This window comes from Euleptes europaea, chromosome 4, assembly GCF_029931775.1.
Source record: "Euleptes europaea isolate rEulEur1 chromosome 4, rEulEur1.hap1, whole genome shotgun sequence".
Lineage (NCBI taxonomy): Eukaryota > Metazoa > Chordata > Lepidosauria > Squamata > Sphaerodactylidae > Euleptes > Euleptes europaea.
In genome coordinates this window covers 97,500,804-97,518,231 of record NC_079315.1, presented here as the reverse complement: position 1 = coordinate 97,518,231, position 17,428 = coordinate 97,500,804, and the positions used below count along the sequence as shown (strand labels likewise).

At 41.7% G+C, this 17,428-nt stretch overlaps 1 protein-coding gene across 1 annotated transcript in view; it reads left to right on the top strand.

Moving 5' to 3' along the window:
- MAP3K1 (mitogen-activated protein kinase kinase kinase 1) overlaps nt 1–17,428 on the top strand; it is a 73,124-nt gene extending 55,696 nt beyond the window's left edge. Inside the window, exons 12-20 of the mRNA XM_056849036.1 lie at nt 1,923–2,014; nt 3,859–4,048; nt 6,481–7,735; nt 8,446–8,598; nt 9,354–9,516; nt 12,006–12,137; nt 13,572–13,714; nt 15,325–15,456; nt 17,012–17,428. Coding sequence (XP_056705014.1) covers nt 1,923–2,014; nt 3,859–4,048; nt 6,481–7,735; nt 8,446–8,598; nt 9,354–9,516; nt 12,006–12,137; nt 13,572–13,714; nt 15,325–15,456; nt 17,012–17,161 — 2,410 coding nt within the window. The 3' untranslated portion in view covers nt 17,162–17,428. The remainder of the gene's footprint in view (nt 1–1,922; nt 2,015–3,858; nt 4,049–6,480; nt 7,736–8,445; nt 8,599–9,353; nt 9,517–12,005; nt 12,138–13,571; nt 13,715–15,324; nt 15,457–17,011) is intronic.

Here is a 17,428-nt window from a genome sequence, read left to right as displayed (position 1 = left end):
AGGCCTCCAGACGAGGACTCCGGACAGGGAGGGGGAAATGGCAGGGACTTACAATTTAATTTTTATCAATAAATAAGATCACTATTAAGTATGATATCAAGTTTTATTCAGTGGACCTATAGTTTAATTAAAACTTAAAACTTTAATTAAAGTTTATTAAGTTAATAAACAGTGTACCTACCTATATAGTTTAAGTTTAAGAAATTTGGCTCTCAAAAGAAATCTCAATCGTTGTCCTGTTGATATTTGGCTCTGTTGACTAATGAGTTTGCCGACCACTGCCTTAGGCTAAGAACACAGAGCTATAATTCCCAGATTTAGGACTGGTTATTGTTATCATAGAATCATAAGGATGATAGAGTTGGAAGGGACCAGCAGGGTCATCTAGTCCAACACCCTGCACAATGCAGGAAATTCACAGCTACCTTCTCCAACACCCCCAGTAACCCCTACTCCATGCTCAGAAGATGAGAAAATCTGACCCATCCTCAGAAATACCTGTAAGAAATCCCAAATTGGTGTTAGTATAATTTGTTAGTGATCGCTGCCCCAGAGAGTTAACTAATCACATAGGTGTGGCCAATGCAGACTGCTTTGCTGGAGGACTTATCCAGCTTTCAGTTTGCTCCATTTGGAGGTGTGTGGCCCATGAAATAAGGCCTGTTGAAAATGGTCAAGAAGAATAGGACATCTGGTCTCAGTGGCTGTGACAGTAAGGAAAACAAGTACAACAAAAAGATGGCAGCTACAGGTTGAGTATCCTTTATTTGGACATGGGATATCCGGACTGACCTGGAAACCGGACTTTTTGAGCCGGTATGCAGGCATTACCAACAGGCCCTCAGCAGCCTGCCAGTTTGCTTTCTGATGGTTCAATGTTCACAAAATTATTAAAAATATTATTTAAAATTACATTCAGGCTGTGTGGATAAAGTGTATATAAAACATATACAAAAAATAAATTTTCTGTTTAGACTTGGATTCCATCCCCAAGGTATTTCATTATGTATATGCAAATACTCCAAAATGCGAAAAGATCCGAAATACGGACCTATTCTGGTCCCAAGCAGTCCGGATAAGGGATACTCAACCTGTACCAGCTAAAACAAAGGGAATGAATGCCATATGCTCGTATTGAAACTCTAGAGCAGGGGTGTCGAACTCAATTGTTACGAGGGCCAGCTATAACATAAATGTCACTTGGTCGGGCTGGGCCATGCCTCGCCAGCCCAGATCAAGAGTGGGGGAGAGTGTCTGGCTCGCTGGCCGCATAAGAGCTCTCAAGGGGCCAGATCCGGCCCACGGGCCTTATGCTTGACACCCCTACTATAGAGGTCTGTTGTTCTTCCTGTGTATGTACAGTTCCGTATGTACACTGAGCAAAGAACTGCTTCAGGAACAATAATTACATATAAATGTAACCTTGTTTTACTTTCAGTTCAGTCCTAAGCAGAATCACATCTTATTGACTTAAATAGACTTGGAAGGGTGTTAACACTCCTTAGGATTGCACAGTTAAGTATATTCAGAGGCATATGAGTAGATGAGTAGGGTTTCCAGGTCCCATTTCGCCACCGGTGGGAGATTTTTGGGGCAGAGCCTGAGGAAGGCAGGGTTTGGGGAGGGGAGGGACTTCAATACCATAGAGTTCAATTGCCAAAGCGGCCATTTTTCTCCAGGCAAACTGATCTCTATTTGGAGATCAGTAGAATTAGCAGGAGATCTCCTGCTACTACCTGGCAGCTGGCAACCCTATAGATGAGCCTGAGCAAAATAGTATTAATGAAGAATGGAAATTCCTAATATGTTGCTATGCTGTCCTTGTAACTGTTACTAGTGAGAATGCCTCTCAAAATATTATAATAATATAATTATAAAGTTTAAGTAATACAGAATTTATTTCTGATTTTGACTTTTTATAGCCGCACAAGCCAGCTTTCAGTTTCCACGCTCCTGGAGATGTGCAAGGGCCAGGCAGGAATGCTGGCAGTTGGTAGTGAAATATTTAAATCTGGTAAAACTTTTTGTTTTGATATTTACGTACGTGACAATATTGAAATTCTCATTGGGGGTGGGGGGGATTATCCGTGATTTGAATTTCAGCACTGAAGTGGGGGTGGAAGGGAAAAGTAATGACAAACACATGAATATGGACATGCAATCACACACTAGTTTTTTAAAATACTTATATTCCCGGCTTATCTCTTTAGACTCAAGGTGCCTAACAAAACAGCAACATGTTGCACATGCATAAAACAATTAATTATTACACAAAACCTGGGCTTTGGTTGAGTTGGGAGTAAGAAATAATCTGAGGTTTGAAAGGGGGGAGATGTTAAAGTTAAAATTACTGGCCTGGCTTCAGCCGGGGAGGGCGGAATAAAAATGGGAAATAATAAACAAAACAAATAAATAAACATTATTAAAATATATAACCAGTAATATTAACTTCTAAAGAAACTACTTGTCAAATACCAGCGCGAACAACAGCTCTTGGGGGTGGCATTCCCATGCTGGATTGGTTTAGGGAACTGACTAATTGTTATCTTGGGCCTGCTCGTTACTCTGCCGGGCCAGGAGCTTGAACTGGAGTTGCTCTGATGGTAGTGGAAGAAAAAAGAGGGGAATAAGACCCAACCTAAAAACAGAAGCTGGGTACCCAAGGTTGGGTAAAAGGAAAAATATATATATATCTGTATATAAATACTGTAAATATAATGTTTTGGAAGCGCTATGTAAAGGTTAAAAATATTTTAAAAACATTAAAATAGCACAATGGCATTTCCTAAGGTTGACATCTGTAACCACAACCAAATGCGTTTCGGCCTATTAGACCTTCATCAGTGGTTAATTAAAATCCATGTTAATCCTGCACACATTTACAGAAATAAATAAATAAATACATATACAAACAGTTCAAACCCAACCAGGCATGTGTATAGGTTGTAAAATCTATTGCCAATTACTCAAACGTCTGGTCAGATTGGTTCTAGTTGTAATACTGGTTAGTATATATCTGACCAGACGTTTGAGTAATTGGCAATAGATTTTACAACCTATACACATGCCTGGTTGGGTTTGAGCTGTTTGTATATGTATTTATTTATTTATTTCTGTAAATGTGTGCAGGCTTAACATGGGTTTTAATTAACCACTGATGAAGGCCCAATAGGCCGAAACACGTTTGGTTGTAGTTACAGATGTCAACCTTAGGAAATGCCATTGTGCTATATATATATATATATGTGTGTGTGTGTGTGTGTGTGTGTGTGTTTTCCTTTTACCCAACCTCTGGTACCCAGGTGCTCTAACGGTGTCGCAGTGGTACTTGTGCTTCACTCCAGCTCCCTGAATGCTCCCCCCACCCCAGATTGCGCAGTGTGTGGGATTGAAGCCTAAATATGCAACTCTTAAAATTCTGATTCATTGACTTGCGCTTAATGCCTTTCAAGAATCATTTGAACGTTGCACTGAATGAAGAGTCATTTAATGTTGCCCTGGCTTTAATAAATGCGGATTAATACGGGTAGTGAAGTGTTTCTAAAGATTTATGTAATGTTTGTTTGATGCGTGTTGTTGCTCCAATCTTGTTTAAGATCGATTAGTAATGTGGTTGAAGATCAGATCTTTCAAAGGGCATTCATGTTAAAACGCCCACGTTCATTTAAATGGCGTGGAAGTGGTAAGCCTGGCTGAAACTCAGGGCTAGTTGGGCATTCTGAAAAATATCTAGAATTTGTAGGCATCAGAAACCATGGTTTCATTTGTTAAAGAAAGCAGTTTGTCTGCTCAAAGTGTATGCAAGACAATCTGCTTGGGACTGTGAATAATTCTCACTGTTAATTTTTGTTTTGGTAGGGCCCATTGGTATAGGTGGCATTGATTTCATTTTAAACTGCATCCTTGGAACACAACCTGAATCGAACAACTGGCAAGCACTCCTTGGGCGTCTTTGTCTTATCGACAGGCTGCTGTTGGAGTTTCCTGGTGAATTTTATCCCCACATTGTCAGTGGGGATGTTTTACAGGCAGACACCCTAGCTGACAGGTACTGGTTTCAGAAAAATCATGTGTTTTGTTGAAACGTTGTTTTATCTAATGTTAAAACTTTGGGGGGAGTTCAGAAAATTAATACTTCATGTCAAAAATGATTACGGGGGAAGCGTTGTGTAGTGGTTAAGAGCGGTGGTTTGGAGCGGAGGAGTCTGATCTGGAGAACCGGGTTTGATTCCCCACTCCTCCACATGAGCAGCAGACTCTAATCTGGTGTACTGGATTTGTTTCCCCACTCCTCCACACGAAGCCAGCTGGGGGACCTTGGGCTAGTCACACACTCTCAGCCCCACCTACCTCACAGGGTGTCTGTGGTGGGGTGGGGAAGGAAAAGGCGATTGTAAGCCAGTTGGATTCTCCCTTAAGTGGTAGAGAAAGTCAGCGTATAAAAACCAACTCTTCTTCTTCATTAATGCTAACTTCCTGCCTTGAATGTTAAGCACTATACTGCTTTTAGAGACAGAACAGTGGTGATAGAATCATAGAGTTGGAACGGACCACCAGGGCCATCAAGTCCAACCCCCTGCACAATGCAGGAAATTCACAACTACCTCCCCCCTCCACACTCCTAGTGACCAGAAGATGGCCAAGATGCCCTCCTTCTCATCATCTGCCTAAGGTCACAGAATCAGCATTGCTGACAGATGGCCATCTAGCCTCTGCTTAAAAACCTCCAGGGAAGGAGAGCTTACCACCTCCCGAGGAAGCCTGTTCCACTGAGGAACTGCTCTAACTGTTAGGCTGTTTAATCATGGGAGGGTTTGCCTTGGATTTGCCGCTCTGTAGATGCCCGTTTCCCCCATCCAAATTCTCAAAACTCAAAGATAAGCCTCTGTGCAGAGTTTTGAGAATTCCGATGGGAACAACGGGCGTCCAGAGAGCAGCAAACCCAAGGCAAAACCTCCCGTGCTTAAACGGCCTTAGAAAATTCTTCCTAATGTCTAGATGGAAACTCTTTTGATTTAATTTCAACCCATTGGTTCTGGTCCGACCTTCTTGAGCAACAGAAAACAACTCAGCACTCTCCTCTATATGACAGCCCTTCAAGTACTTGAACATGGTTATCATATCCCCTCTCAGTCTTCTCCTCTTCAGGCTAACCATACCCAGCTCCTTCAACCTTTCCTCATAGGACTTGGTCTCCAGACCCCTCATCATTTTTGTTGCCCTTCTCTGGACACGTTCCAGCTTGTCTACATCTTTCTTAAACTGTGGTGCCCAAAACTGAACATAGTACTCTAGTTGAGGTCTAACCAGAGCAGAGTAAAGCGATACCATCACTTTGCGTGATCTGGACACTATACTTCTGTTGATGCACCCCAAGACTGCGTTTGCCTTTTTAGTTACAGCATCACACTGCTGACTCATGTTCAGTGTTTGGTCTACTAAGACCCCAAGCTCCTTTTCATACACACTACTGCTCAAACAAGTCTCCCCCATCCTATAATGATGCATTTGATTTTTCCTACCTAAATGCAGAACTTTACATTTGTCTTTGTTGAAGTGCATTTTATTAGTTCTAGCCCATTTCTCCAGCCTGTCAAGATCATCCTGCATCTTGGCTCTGTCTTCTACCGTATTTGTTACCCCTCCCAATTTAGTATCATCTGCAAATTTAATAAGCATCCCCTCTATTCCTTCATCCAAATCATTTATAAAGAGGTTGAACAACACAGGGCCCAGCACAGATCCCTGAGGAACTCCACTAGTCACTTCTCTCCAAGTCGACGAGAAACCATTAACTAGCACCCTTTGGGTACGATCTGTCAACCAGTTGCAGATCCATCTAACAGTAATAGGATCTAACCCACATTTTCCCAATTTGTCTACTAGAATACTATGTGGAACCTTATCAAAAGCCTTACTGAAATCTAGATCAACTATGTCTACAGCATTCCCCTGATCCATCAAGGTAGTAACTTTCTCAAAAAAGGAGATAAGATTAGTCTGACATGACTTATTCTTGAGAAACCCATGCTGGCTCTTAGTGATCAGAGCCATCCTTTCTAAATGCTCAAGGACGGACTGTTTGATGATTTGTTCGAACACTTTTCCTGGTATAGAAGTCAAGCTGATGGGTCGGTAGTTACCTGGATCCTCCTTTTTCCCCTTCTTGAAGATGGGGACAACATTTGCCCGCCTCCAATCTTCTGGCACTTCCCCTGTTTGCCAAGACTTTTCAAAAATAATGGACAGAGGTTCCGAAATTACATCTGCAAGTTCTTTGAGTACCCTTGGGTGCAATTAATCTGGCCCAGAGGATTTTGTTTCATTTAAAGAAACCAGGTGTTTGTGCACTACCCCAATGCCAATTCTAGGCTGCAAATCCCTTCCCTCATCACATGCTCTGTTTATGCCATGTTGAGCACCACTTCCCTCACGAGAAGAAACTGAATTATGATTAATTATGCTTCTGTTTCCTGCCAGGTACAAAAAGCTGCTGTCGCTGCTGAACTTTGCTCTGCAGTCCATTGACAATTCCCATTCCATGGTTGGCAAACTGTCACGAAGAGTATTTTTAAGTTCTGCCAGAATGGTTGCCAGAGTACCCCACGTGTTTGTAAAACTGTTAGAAATGCTGAGTATGACGAGCTCAACGCATCACACAAGAATGCGTCGACGGTTGATGGCCATTGCAGACGAAATGGAAATAGCAGAAGCCATCCAGTTAGGTATGGAGAACATGCATTCTGGCGAATGCAGGCGTGACTTTGCACAGCCTCCAGTTCCTGATAACTCTCCAGAGTCTACCGAGAGCAATACCCCCAATAATTCAATTCAGTTGTCAGGGAAACGTGGGAAAAGTTTAGGTGATAAAAAGCCAAGTGCCAGCCCAGAGGACATTTCTGACGCGGTGGCTGGTGTCTCATTAGGCCTTTCTGTTTCTTCAGGAACTCTGGAGCAGCCAAAACCAGCCATTCAAACAAAAGGTAGACCCCATAGTCAGTGCTTGAACTCTTCTCTCTCGCCCTGTCATCCCCAGTCAGTATTCCCAACTCTGCCTTCCCATACCACTCCGCCTGTGCCAGCAGGAGCTGATGTTTCTAAACTCAGACCTCAGGGATTTGTTCCCTGCAAACCACCCTCTGCTTCTCCCCAAATGCAACGGAAGCTTTCTCTCCAGATTCAGAGGAACTGTGCCGAAAATAAAGAATCGGAAAAACTTTCCCCGGTCTTTACGCAGGCCCGACCTTTGCCATTCAGTCACATACACCGGCCAAAGCCATCTCGACCTACCACATGTGACCTGAACAAACAGGGAGAAACCTCCAAAAATAACATGACGCTTAACTTAAACGATCTGTCACAGTGTGATAGCGCTGCGGTTATCCCAAGCGAAGAGACTGTTTTCACCCCGGTAGAAGAGAAACGTAGCCATCTGGATCTTAACACAGAGCTCAGCTCCAGTATGGAGGACTTACTTGAGGCGTCCATGCCGACGAGCGACGGGACCGTCACCTTCAAGTCTGAAGTGGCCGTTCTGTCTCCGGAACGAGCAGAAAACGACGACACGTACAAAGATGATGTGAATCACAATCAGAAGTGCAAGGAAAAGATGGAAGCGGAGGAGGAGGAAGCCTTAGCGATTGCCATGGCCATGTCGGCGTCTCAGGACGCACTTCCCATCGTTCCTCAGCTGCAGGTTGAAAATGGTGAAGATATCATTATTATTCAGCAGGATGTGAGTAAATTGATCTTCGCTGTTATATGTCTTGTGTGTGTATACTCTTTACTTAGTGCATGTGGGGAACCGAAGGTCTTAACAGTTTTGCCTCTAGAAATGGGACTCTTCAGACAGGGCAGATCAGTTGAAAATGCTACAGTGAGGGAGCAATCGGTTTAGAAACTTCTTTCAAATTCCTGTAAATGGGTTCCAAGCATGCTTGAGCTTCCCCCTCTGAAAATATTGAAACAGTGCAGGTCTAACAGTTTTAGAAATGGGACTCTTCAGACAGGGCAAATCAGCTCCCTGTGTGAGTTTGAAGGTACTAGAAAGGATCTTGTGGAAGTTACTGATAGATAATGTGGAATTTGTGTTGAGGGAATAGGGATACACTTGCTTTTTCTTACACAAGGGTACAGCTAAAGCATGCACTTAGTTGAAAAAGCAATGGCAACAGTGAGGGAGGAATTGGTTAAGAGACTACTTTCAAATTCCTGTAAATGGGTTCCAAGCATGCTTGAGTTTCTCCCTCTGAAACTATTGAAACAGTGCAGGTGTCCTTATGGCACCCTGTGGTCCCTGAGAATGCATAAACTCTGTGGTGTGAATCCTGAGAATTGAAGCTCCTGTTTTTCAAGAACCTGATCACTCTTTTCTGTCTGTCAATGCTAATGAATAAATCACGTGGATGTTCTGAGCTCATTGACCACTAATGGCTTACCTTGTAGACACCAGAGACCCTGCCTGGGCATACCAAAGCAAAGCACCATTACAGGGAAGACATAGAGTGGCTGAAAGGTCAACAAATTGGCCTTGGTGCCTTTTCTTCATGTTACCAAGCTCAGGATGTTGGAACTGGGACACTGATGGCAGTGAAACAGGTAGACGTTACTGTTTGAATTGTTTTGAAGTGTTGAATACATAGAAAATAGGGAAAAAAATATAAATGTTGAGAGTTTTGAGGTATAAAGAACTTCCCCCTTTTTAAGAAAAATCAGCTTTTTTGTACTTACATTTGATGGTGGGCATTTTTTGATGCATGGATTTGGAGGGGGGAGTGTAAAGAGAACTTTTTAACCTGTAAACACGTGTCTGAAAAACACATGTGAGTTGCCCTTAAGTAGCTGTCTAAAAGAAGGGAAAAAAGAGACCCTGTTCCCACAGGGCCCAGAAAATTGTTTTGAAAGAGATGTGAAGAAACACGTAGAAACAGCGAGCAGCCAGGTATGCAGGAGGGCAGGAAGTATGACATACTGAATAGAAAGTCCATGTGTTCTGCCTCTTTCATGCACTGTTCAACAATGGTACCAATCATTATTTGTGCTGCTGGGATGAAATTTATACCAAAAACAAAATCCCAATGGTATTTCTGTGTATTGAGGTTTCTGTGTTCCTTATATAAAAATTGTGTGTGGTTACCTGCCGATGATGTTGAATAGGTCACTATTTGTACTAATATAATTATCATACATGTGCTGTCTTTGTCTCGGTGCTGTGTTTGTTTTTGGTTTGAGTTGCGTTTCATCACTGTTTGCTTGTTTTACATTGGGATGAAATTTATTTCATAACACTTAGCTGCTTGTCTGTGGTTAAGGAATTGTTGAAGCGAAATCTGACCCAGTTTTTTGCAAACCAGGTGACATATGTCAGGAATACATCATCAGAGCAGGAAGAGGTGGTCGAAGCCTTGAGGGAGGAGATAAGAATGATGAATCATCTGAATCACCCTAATATCATTCGAATGTTGGGTGCAACATGTGAAAAGAGCAACTACAATCTATTTATAGAGTGGATGGCAGGTAATGCATATCCAAAGAAGGGATCAACTGTTTCTCTGTATGTACTTCTGCACATTAATGAGGCTGTCTTTATGTATGTCTTGTCGTTATCACCCTTCTTCTGAACCACTTTGCCTGTTCTGATGGTATGTAGATTAAAGAGAAAAAAATGGGAAAAGATGATGGAAATAGAATGTTTTAGGGACACCTGTGACATATAGTAAAAAAAATCCTCTCTCCACTCTCATCTCTTTGTGTGGTTAGAAACACCTGCCTCTAACAGGCAAGGGTTTTACGTTTTTGTATTACTCATTCAAGAGTCAATTGAGGCTATCAACTTTGGTCACAGTATGAGGAGACAAGAGTCAGTGGAAAAGACAATCATGCTAGGAAACGTTGTAGGCAGCAGGAAAAGAGGAAAACCCAAGAAGAGATGGATTGACTCTGTAAAAGAAGCCACAGCCCTCAATCTGCAGGACCTGAGCAAGGCTGTTAATGATAGGATGTTTCGGAGGACATTGATTCATAGGGTCGCCATAGATCAGAAGCGACTTGACGGTGCTTAACACATGAAGAATGCCCACTGCTGACAGGCCTGCATCTTGGCATAATCAGTCTAGTACCGTGTTGGCGAACCTATGGCACGCGTGCCGGACTTGGCACTCCGAGCCCTCGCTGCCAGCACGCACGGATAAGTTGAGCAGCTGGGCGGGGGGGGGGGGGGGCTTTGAACCACTCCCCCCTTCCCTGAGCGGTTCAAAGCCCTGCCCCAGTCCTGCTCCGGGAGGCCAGGTCACTCGAGCTGGTAGACCTGGCCCCTGGGAAAAGCCATCCACTGGAGGCCAGGTCATCCGAGCTGGTAGACCTGGCCCCTGGGAAAAGCCATCCACTGGAGTGGGGGGGAAAGAGTTTTCTAAATTAAAACCTCAGTATTCAGGTTAAATTGCGGTGTTGGCACTTGGCGATAAATAAGTAGGTTTTGGGTTGCAGTTTGGGCACTCTGTCTCTAAAAGGTTCGCCATCACTGGTCTAGTACTATAAAGCCTTAAAGCCAATTTCTCAGCCAGTAGGGAACCATTTTACCTGCGGCCCTCTAATTTGTAGGGAGATTCATACCTAGTTAAGTATACATGATTTTTACTAGGCAAAGCACATGTCAAGCTCATGGAAATGAAGAAAATAAATGGGAAGCTTACTGTGAACACTGAGTGACATGTAAGAGGATAAGATGGAAGACTGAGTAACTGAAGTGTGAGCAGTTCAGGTAGTGCTCTGAGAAATGAAAATCAGCAGTAGTGAATGTTTCCAGACCCACTTCCATCATTGATAGTGTTGTAATAAAAAGATGTGTTTACTGCTTAGAAGAAAATCATATTTTAATTTTCCCTTTTTCTCCAGATGCAAATATAGACATGGCCAGGCAACCAGTGCTGTGTGCATAGAGCCCTTTTAAAAGATCATTCATTGCATTGATCAGCTGTAATGTGGGGAGGGGCGAGTGGGGAAGAGGCCAGGTCTAGACATCCTTTGCTTCCCTTGCCAAACACACAGCAGTGCTATTTCAGATTTTCTAAGATGGCTTTGCTTGTATAGGACCCATTTTCACATGCAAGTCCTTATCCAAAAGAGATTTCTTCTATTCAGGTATGCCTTGTAGATAAATCAAGGCAAGTGTTGTCCCAACAGGATTATACTTCATTGTGCAAAGGAACATTTGTCACTGACAAAATCATCACTTTTTAAATGTATTTATGATTTCCAGAAAAACTAAGCTTTATTTTAAAAGCTAAGTATGAAATGCTTTTTTTCACCTTAATAGATGTGTCATGTAGAAGGGGGAAAAACAGGCATTACTATGGAAAGCTAACTGACTACTTTAATTAAAGACCATGGCTCAGTGGTAGAGTGTCTGCTTGGCATGCAGAAGGTCCTAGGTTCAATCCCTGGCATTTCCAGTTAAAGGGACTAGGCAAGTAGGTGATGTGAAAGACCTCTGCCTGAGACCCTGGAGAGCTGCTGCCGGTCTGAGTAGACAATACTGACTTTGGTGGACCAAGGGTCTTATTCAGTATAAGGCAGCTTTGTGTGTTCATGTGACAAAACTATTAATTAAATATTTGCGTTTCGTGTATATAAAGGACTGTATAATGAGGTGTTAAGTGTTGCAAAATGAAGGGACAGTAAGTGCGTAGAGAAATTTAATTGTCAGAGAACAGGAACTTTCGTAAGATCTTCATTTTTAAAAAGAGCCAGCTTCAATATAGCTGTCTGTAAAATAAAAATGTAAGTCAAATATAAAAGATCGCTATCCTCTCTGAAGGGCACCATGTTAACTATAAGATCTTCAAAAGTGACTGTATAAGGTTGACTATAAAGCTGCTTCCTTTCCTGCACTGTATAACAAATTTTGCAATCTTTCAAGTTATAACTGTGTAGCTTCAGTCAGAGGTAGATTAGAATCTCTTAATGAGGAATGATAAGTTTTCCAAAAACATTTTCTTATCTTCTAGGGGGATCCGTTGCTCATTTGTTAAGTAAATATGGAGCCTTCAAAGAGTCTGTAGTTACGAACTACACAGAACAGCTGCTTCGTGGCCTGGCTTACCTTCATGAGAATCAGATCATTCACCGAGATGTCAAAGGTAGGTTGTTACCTTTGTAGATATTAACTACAGTTGGCCAGACAGATGTTGGCCTCTGTTCTATTCCTTTGAACTCTCTAGTGGAAGGGGGGGAATTATTTTCAGTTGGCCCAGCTGTAGTAATCCCTGTGTCTTGTACACCCACTTTTGTGGCCTTATTTGTGTTTCCTTACCTTGAATTTAGCTTGCATTGCAGATTGTATTAAAAAGTAATGGAACTATTTCCTGGAGCATTCATTGTAAGGCTGATAGTTGTGTTTTAATTCTTTGGTGTTTTTTAATATAAATGCTCTTGCCAGAAACTGCCTCAGGGTTTTTTTTTTTACTGAGAGTATGGTATGTCAATATTTTTTTTTAATGCACATGGTGTAAAAGGCGGTCCTTCTGCTTTCAAAGGCTGTTGTGATTGTGTTCAGAAAGTTCATTCGGTGGCCTGTATTCATAGCTCTGAAAATGTGAGATGAGAGAGAGATGGGAAGCTGCTGGGTGCCCTGCAAATTCCTCTGTGGTCTACCGCAAGTTGGCTGTGGTCTATGGCTGGACTGACCCAGGAAACGGAGTGCTGACCTGTGTGGGCAGCGTGCGGGTCCCCTCACTGCATCAGCAGTGCTTTGCTGGGGGGAGGGTCCCTTATTATCTCAAAAGGGTTTTTTTTTGCGCCTGTTAGACTTAAAAGTAGTTCCCCAGCTATCAGGGAGCCACTTGACCTGCAGCCCTCTCGTTTTCAATGAGAACCATACCCAGTGGATATACATAACATAAGAACGTAAGAAAGGCCATGCTGGATCAGACCAAGGTCCATCAAGTCCAGCTGTCTGTTCACACAGTGGCCAACCAAGTGCCACTAGGAAGCCCACAAACAAGATGATTGCAGCAGCACCATCCTGCCTGTGTTCCAAAGCACCTAATATAATACACATGCTCCTCTGATCCTGGAGAGAATACAGGAAATAAGCTCTGGAGTTCTACCCAAATCAAGCATGGCCTACTCAGATGTCTTGTTGTTAATTCCTCATCTGTATTCTTAAGGAATTGAGCTAAGCGGCTTTCTCTGTGAGAAGAAATTTGTTTCCTCGCATAAAGCTTTAACTTGCCAGAATCTCCAAACTAAAACATAAGTCTTCTGAACCTGTTACATTACATACAAAAGTTGAACGTCCCCTTTATTTCTACCCTGGCTCAAAGGAAAAATCCACTCACTCTGCAGAAAAGAGTCCAGATTTCATATATGGGAGAAATGGCATTTTTTTTCTATAAAGGTTCCATTTCCTGTATTGCCTAAATTCTTAGGTAAGAGCTGTTGTGGAAAGAAAAATATCCTGATCTTTGAGATTCTGTTTGCTGTTATCTAATGGTTACAGATGCATGTGTGATAATATTTGAGAGAAATGTGCACACAGTACTAAATAATTACATTTTTCATGCTGTTGACAGGTGCCAACTTGCTAATTGATAGTACAGGCCACAGGTTAAGAATTGCTGATTTCGGAGCTGCAGCCAGGTTGGCATCTAAAGGAACGGGTGCTGGAGAGTTTCAAGGACAGTTGTTGGGGACCATTGCATTCATGGCACCTGAGGTAAGAATTCCCTTCCTCAGCTTGGGAAGAGGCTTTATTTTTGTCCCATGCTTTAGCTGCTGCAGCAGTGCAAGCAGTTAAAAGTGGCATCCTACGCAAGGAGAGAGCATGAAAGTGAACTTGTATAAGTGTGCTTTATAGGTTCAAAAGATTCTACAACTCTAGAGGCATGTGCCTGTCCTAGAGCAATAAATGGGCCCCATTCGTCTCTCAAAGAGCTCTCATCCGGAAAATGTGTAGGGCTTTTAACTTGTCCTGTCACCTTTTGGCACCACCTCCTAGGGTGGCTAGTTGGGCATAGCTGCCATTTCATAACCTTTAGGTGCTGGCATAGGCTTTGATTAACCATCTCTGGCAAAGGAGCTTCCTGGTCAGGGATAGGTGTAACACCATTCAAAAGAAGGGGGAAAATGTTTATCTGTAATTATTGGCCAAAGCACACATACTCCTTCTTACATTACACTTGGATTGTAAACAGAAGGGATAATGAGCTCTCTCCTTATTATGTATAGCTGTAGTAACTGGATACTAATGGGTAAGGTAGGGTCTTCCTTAAGTTTTGCTACTGCTGTTAAAGGATTTCTTAGAACTGTTTGGCTGGCCGACTACCTGTGTGATGGTGACCAGGGCACCCTTTGCTGCCCTGTAACTGTTGCTCTTTGTCAGTGTGACTCTGTCAGACAGTTTACAGTATTCTATAAAATAGACATATACCCAGATTTGTCCATCTTGGGAGCTTTTCTTCTGATGTTAGGATATGACCGTGGTTACCAAGCTGTTCTTCAAGGCAAAGAACTACTGAAATTGGTAAGGATGATCATTTGTTTCAGGGCTGCATCACAAAAGACCCATTCTCCCTTTAAGATACATTCGTGTGGACAGGAGACCCTTGTTATAAGTCTTGAGATGGTTCTGATTTTTATGAAAAATGGAAAGTATTTCTTGAGTATATAGTCAACTGATAAAAATAATAGAATGTAAAAATTTAAGTAAGAAATACTCTATTGAATATGCAATTATAATATTCAAAGAAGGTATAACAGAATAAAAGTTATAGAGTATGTTCCATTATAATGTAAGAATCTGAAGTGTATGTTTATATGTCTATGTAACGTTTGAAAAATAAAAAAGGTTTAAGAAAAGAAATTCTTGAGATGGCTAAAAAAGGTTTAAGAAAAGAAATTCTTGAGATGGCTAACTTTCATATTAAAAATGGGTTTTAATTACAGTGGATGCAGACATAAATTTAAATGTGCAAAATAAAAATATTTAATGATGGCAAATTAATATGAAAGTAGCAAGATAATTCAGCTTGTGTTCGGAGCCTATGGAATTTTTAACCCTGAGCAAAAGATGGTGATTTGATGCATGCATGTTACGGAGTATTTCTACTAATTCATTTGGCTATATATGCAAATCTAAACATGCTCCCCACCTCTTGGAACTTTTACAGGGAGCACTACGCCAGACAGGTTTTCCTCCTAACATTTTAAGCAGTTCTCAGTAATATTTGTTAAACCGTTAAGTGTTGCACAGTGCTTCTAACAATACGTGCTGAGTTGTTGGCATAGAATCAAGAGAAATTAAAGTCTGCATTTTTTTCTTTTTAGGTATTGAGAGGCCAGCAGTATGGTAGGAGCTGTGATGTATGGAGCGTTGGTTGTGCTGTTATAGAAATGGCTTGTGCTAAACCCCCTTGGAACGCTGAGAAACATTCCAATCATCTTGCTTTGATATTCAAGGTATGGTTATACCTCAGTGGGAGAAATCCACTGGGAGCTTACTTCTGACCCCCCACAGATGTGAAGGAGCAGAAGAAACAGATGTAGGCGTGTTCACTTCTTTTAAAAAATCATAGAGCAGAAGTTGGCATGATGATTTTGCATTGAGAAACTGTACCAAGTTGAAGAGGCAAATTTCAGCTTACAAGAAGACAGAAATATTTCCTCTGGTCAGCTGAGTAACATGTTGTTTCATTGTTCTATAACTATTCCATTCTGATTTTGTGTAAGTATGCAATAAGATATTGCAAAGCCAGACTGACAAGTACATCTGGAGGAATACGTAAGCCCCATAGAATAGGATATGAGAAATGCAGAAAATGTGCTCCAGCTAGGTGTTCTGGAAGAATCACCCTTAACAGAATGGATCTATCCTACTGTAAAGCAATTCATATACAGTTTAATCAAGATGCCTGTAAGAAGAGATTCCCTTCCACATCCTATTAGAGGATCTGGACTGAACAAAGGCTTTGCCTTGTTCAAAACTGTCTGGCAGCAGAGTTCTCCAGGATTTATCTATTAAAAGGAGATTGAACTTTTAACCCACAAACCAGACATAGCACCTGTAGACACTTTTATCTTTTACTGAAAAGAAAATATTCTTATTGAGCAAGACAGAAAAAAAATACAGGCATGAAAAAGTTAACCCTACAATTACTGTGAATATAAATGCTAAAATTATCAAAGTTCCTAACATTGCTTAATCATATAGTTAGTAATAGTTTTAAAAGCAAATCAAGTTTCAGTTTTTTGTCTCACTGCTTTTAGAGATTATCAAAAATCCCAAGTTAATTTACCTTTTTTTCTTCTAAGACAAGAATCTGGGTTGTTGTTGTTTTGTCACAGGAGTGCATATTTATATAAAAATATCAATCTTATTTTTCTCAAAATTTATTCTAAGCATGTGGTTGATATCTAGGTAACTGATTGGTTCATAACTGAATATGAGATCATCAACATAAGTGCAAATAAGCCAATCAGCATGTGCATATGAGTTACATCTGAAGATAACGCTAATCTCAACTCTTAACCTCTATTAAAAAGAAATTAATCTAACTTTTCTGTAACTAAAAATATTGTCGAAGGCTTTCATGGTCAGAGTTCATTGGTTCTTGTAGGTTATCCGGGCTGTGTGACCTGTCCTTCAGTGTTACTCCTCTGAAGATGCCTGCCACAGCTGCTGGCGAAATGTCAGGAAAGAAAATACCAAGACCATGGTCACACAGCCCGGATAACCTACAAGAACCAATTTTCTGTAATTGTTTCAACTAAACCGTCCAAGATTAAAGCAACTTGAAGCAAACAAAGTTCATTGACAGTTGAAAAGTGCTTGAACTCTCGGTGAGCTTGCAAACTTAGCAAGGAGAGATTGGTGATATCATAGCTGCCGCTGCATGCCCCGTTTAATACAGACCAGAGGAGTTGCGAGGAGTTTTCCTCTAGTATGTATCTGATGGGAGTCATCTTTGAGAGCAAAACCCGAAAGCAACCTTTGTATTTTATCTTCTGTGTGCAGATTGCCAGTGCAACCACAGCTCCATCAATCCCATCACATCTGTCTCCGGGTTTAAGAGATGTGGCGCTTCGGTGTTTGGAGCTTCAGCCTCAGGACAGACCGCCGGCGAGGGAACTGCTGAAGCACCCTGTCTTCCGCACTACGTGGTAGTTCTGCAAAAGCGGTGATACACTGAACATGATGCTACTGAAAAGAGAACAGCGCTTGTCTTCCTGTGCAGCTTGCACAGCAATACGTGGCGACTGCTCAGCCGGCCTTAGTTACCCCTTTTTGAGGACTTGAGGTGGACGGAGGACCCTACACTTAAGTATGTGACTGACAAATCGAGATCTCTACCTAAGCTCAGTATGCAGCTTTTCACAAATTGTGCAAAAATATGTAAACTGTGCCTTTCTCAAAGATCTGGCTCTTGGTGAC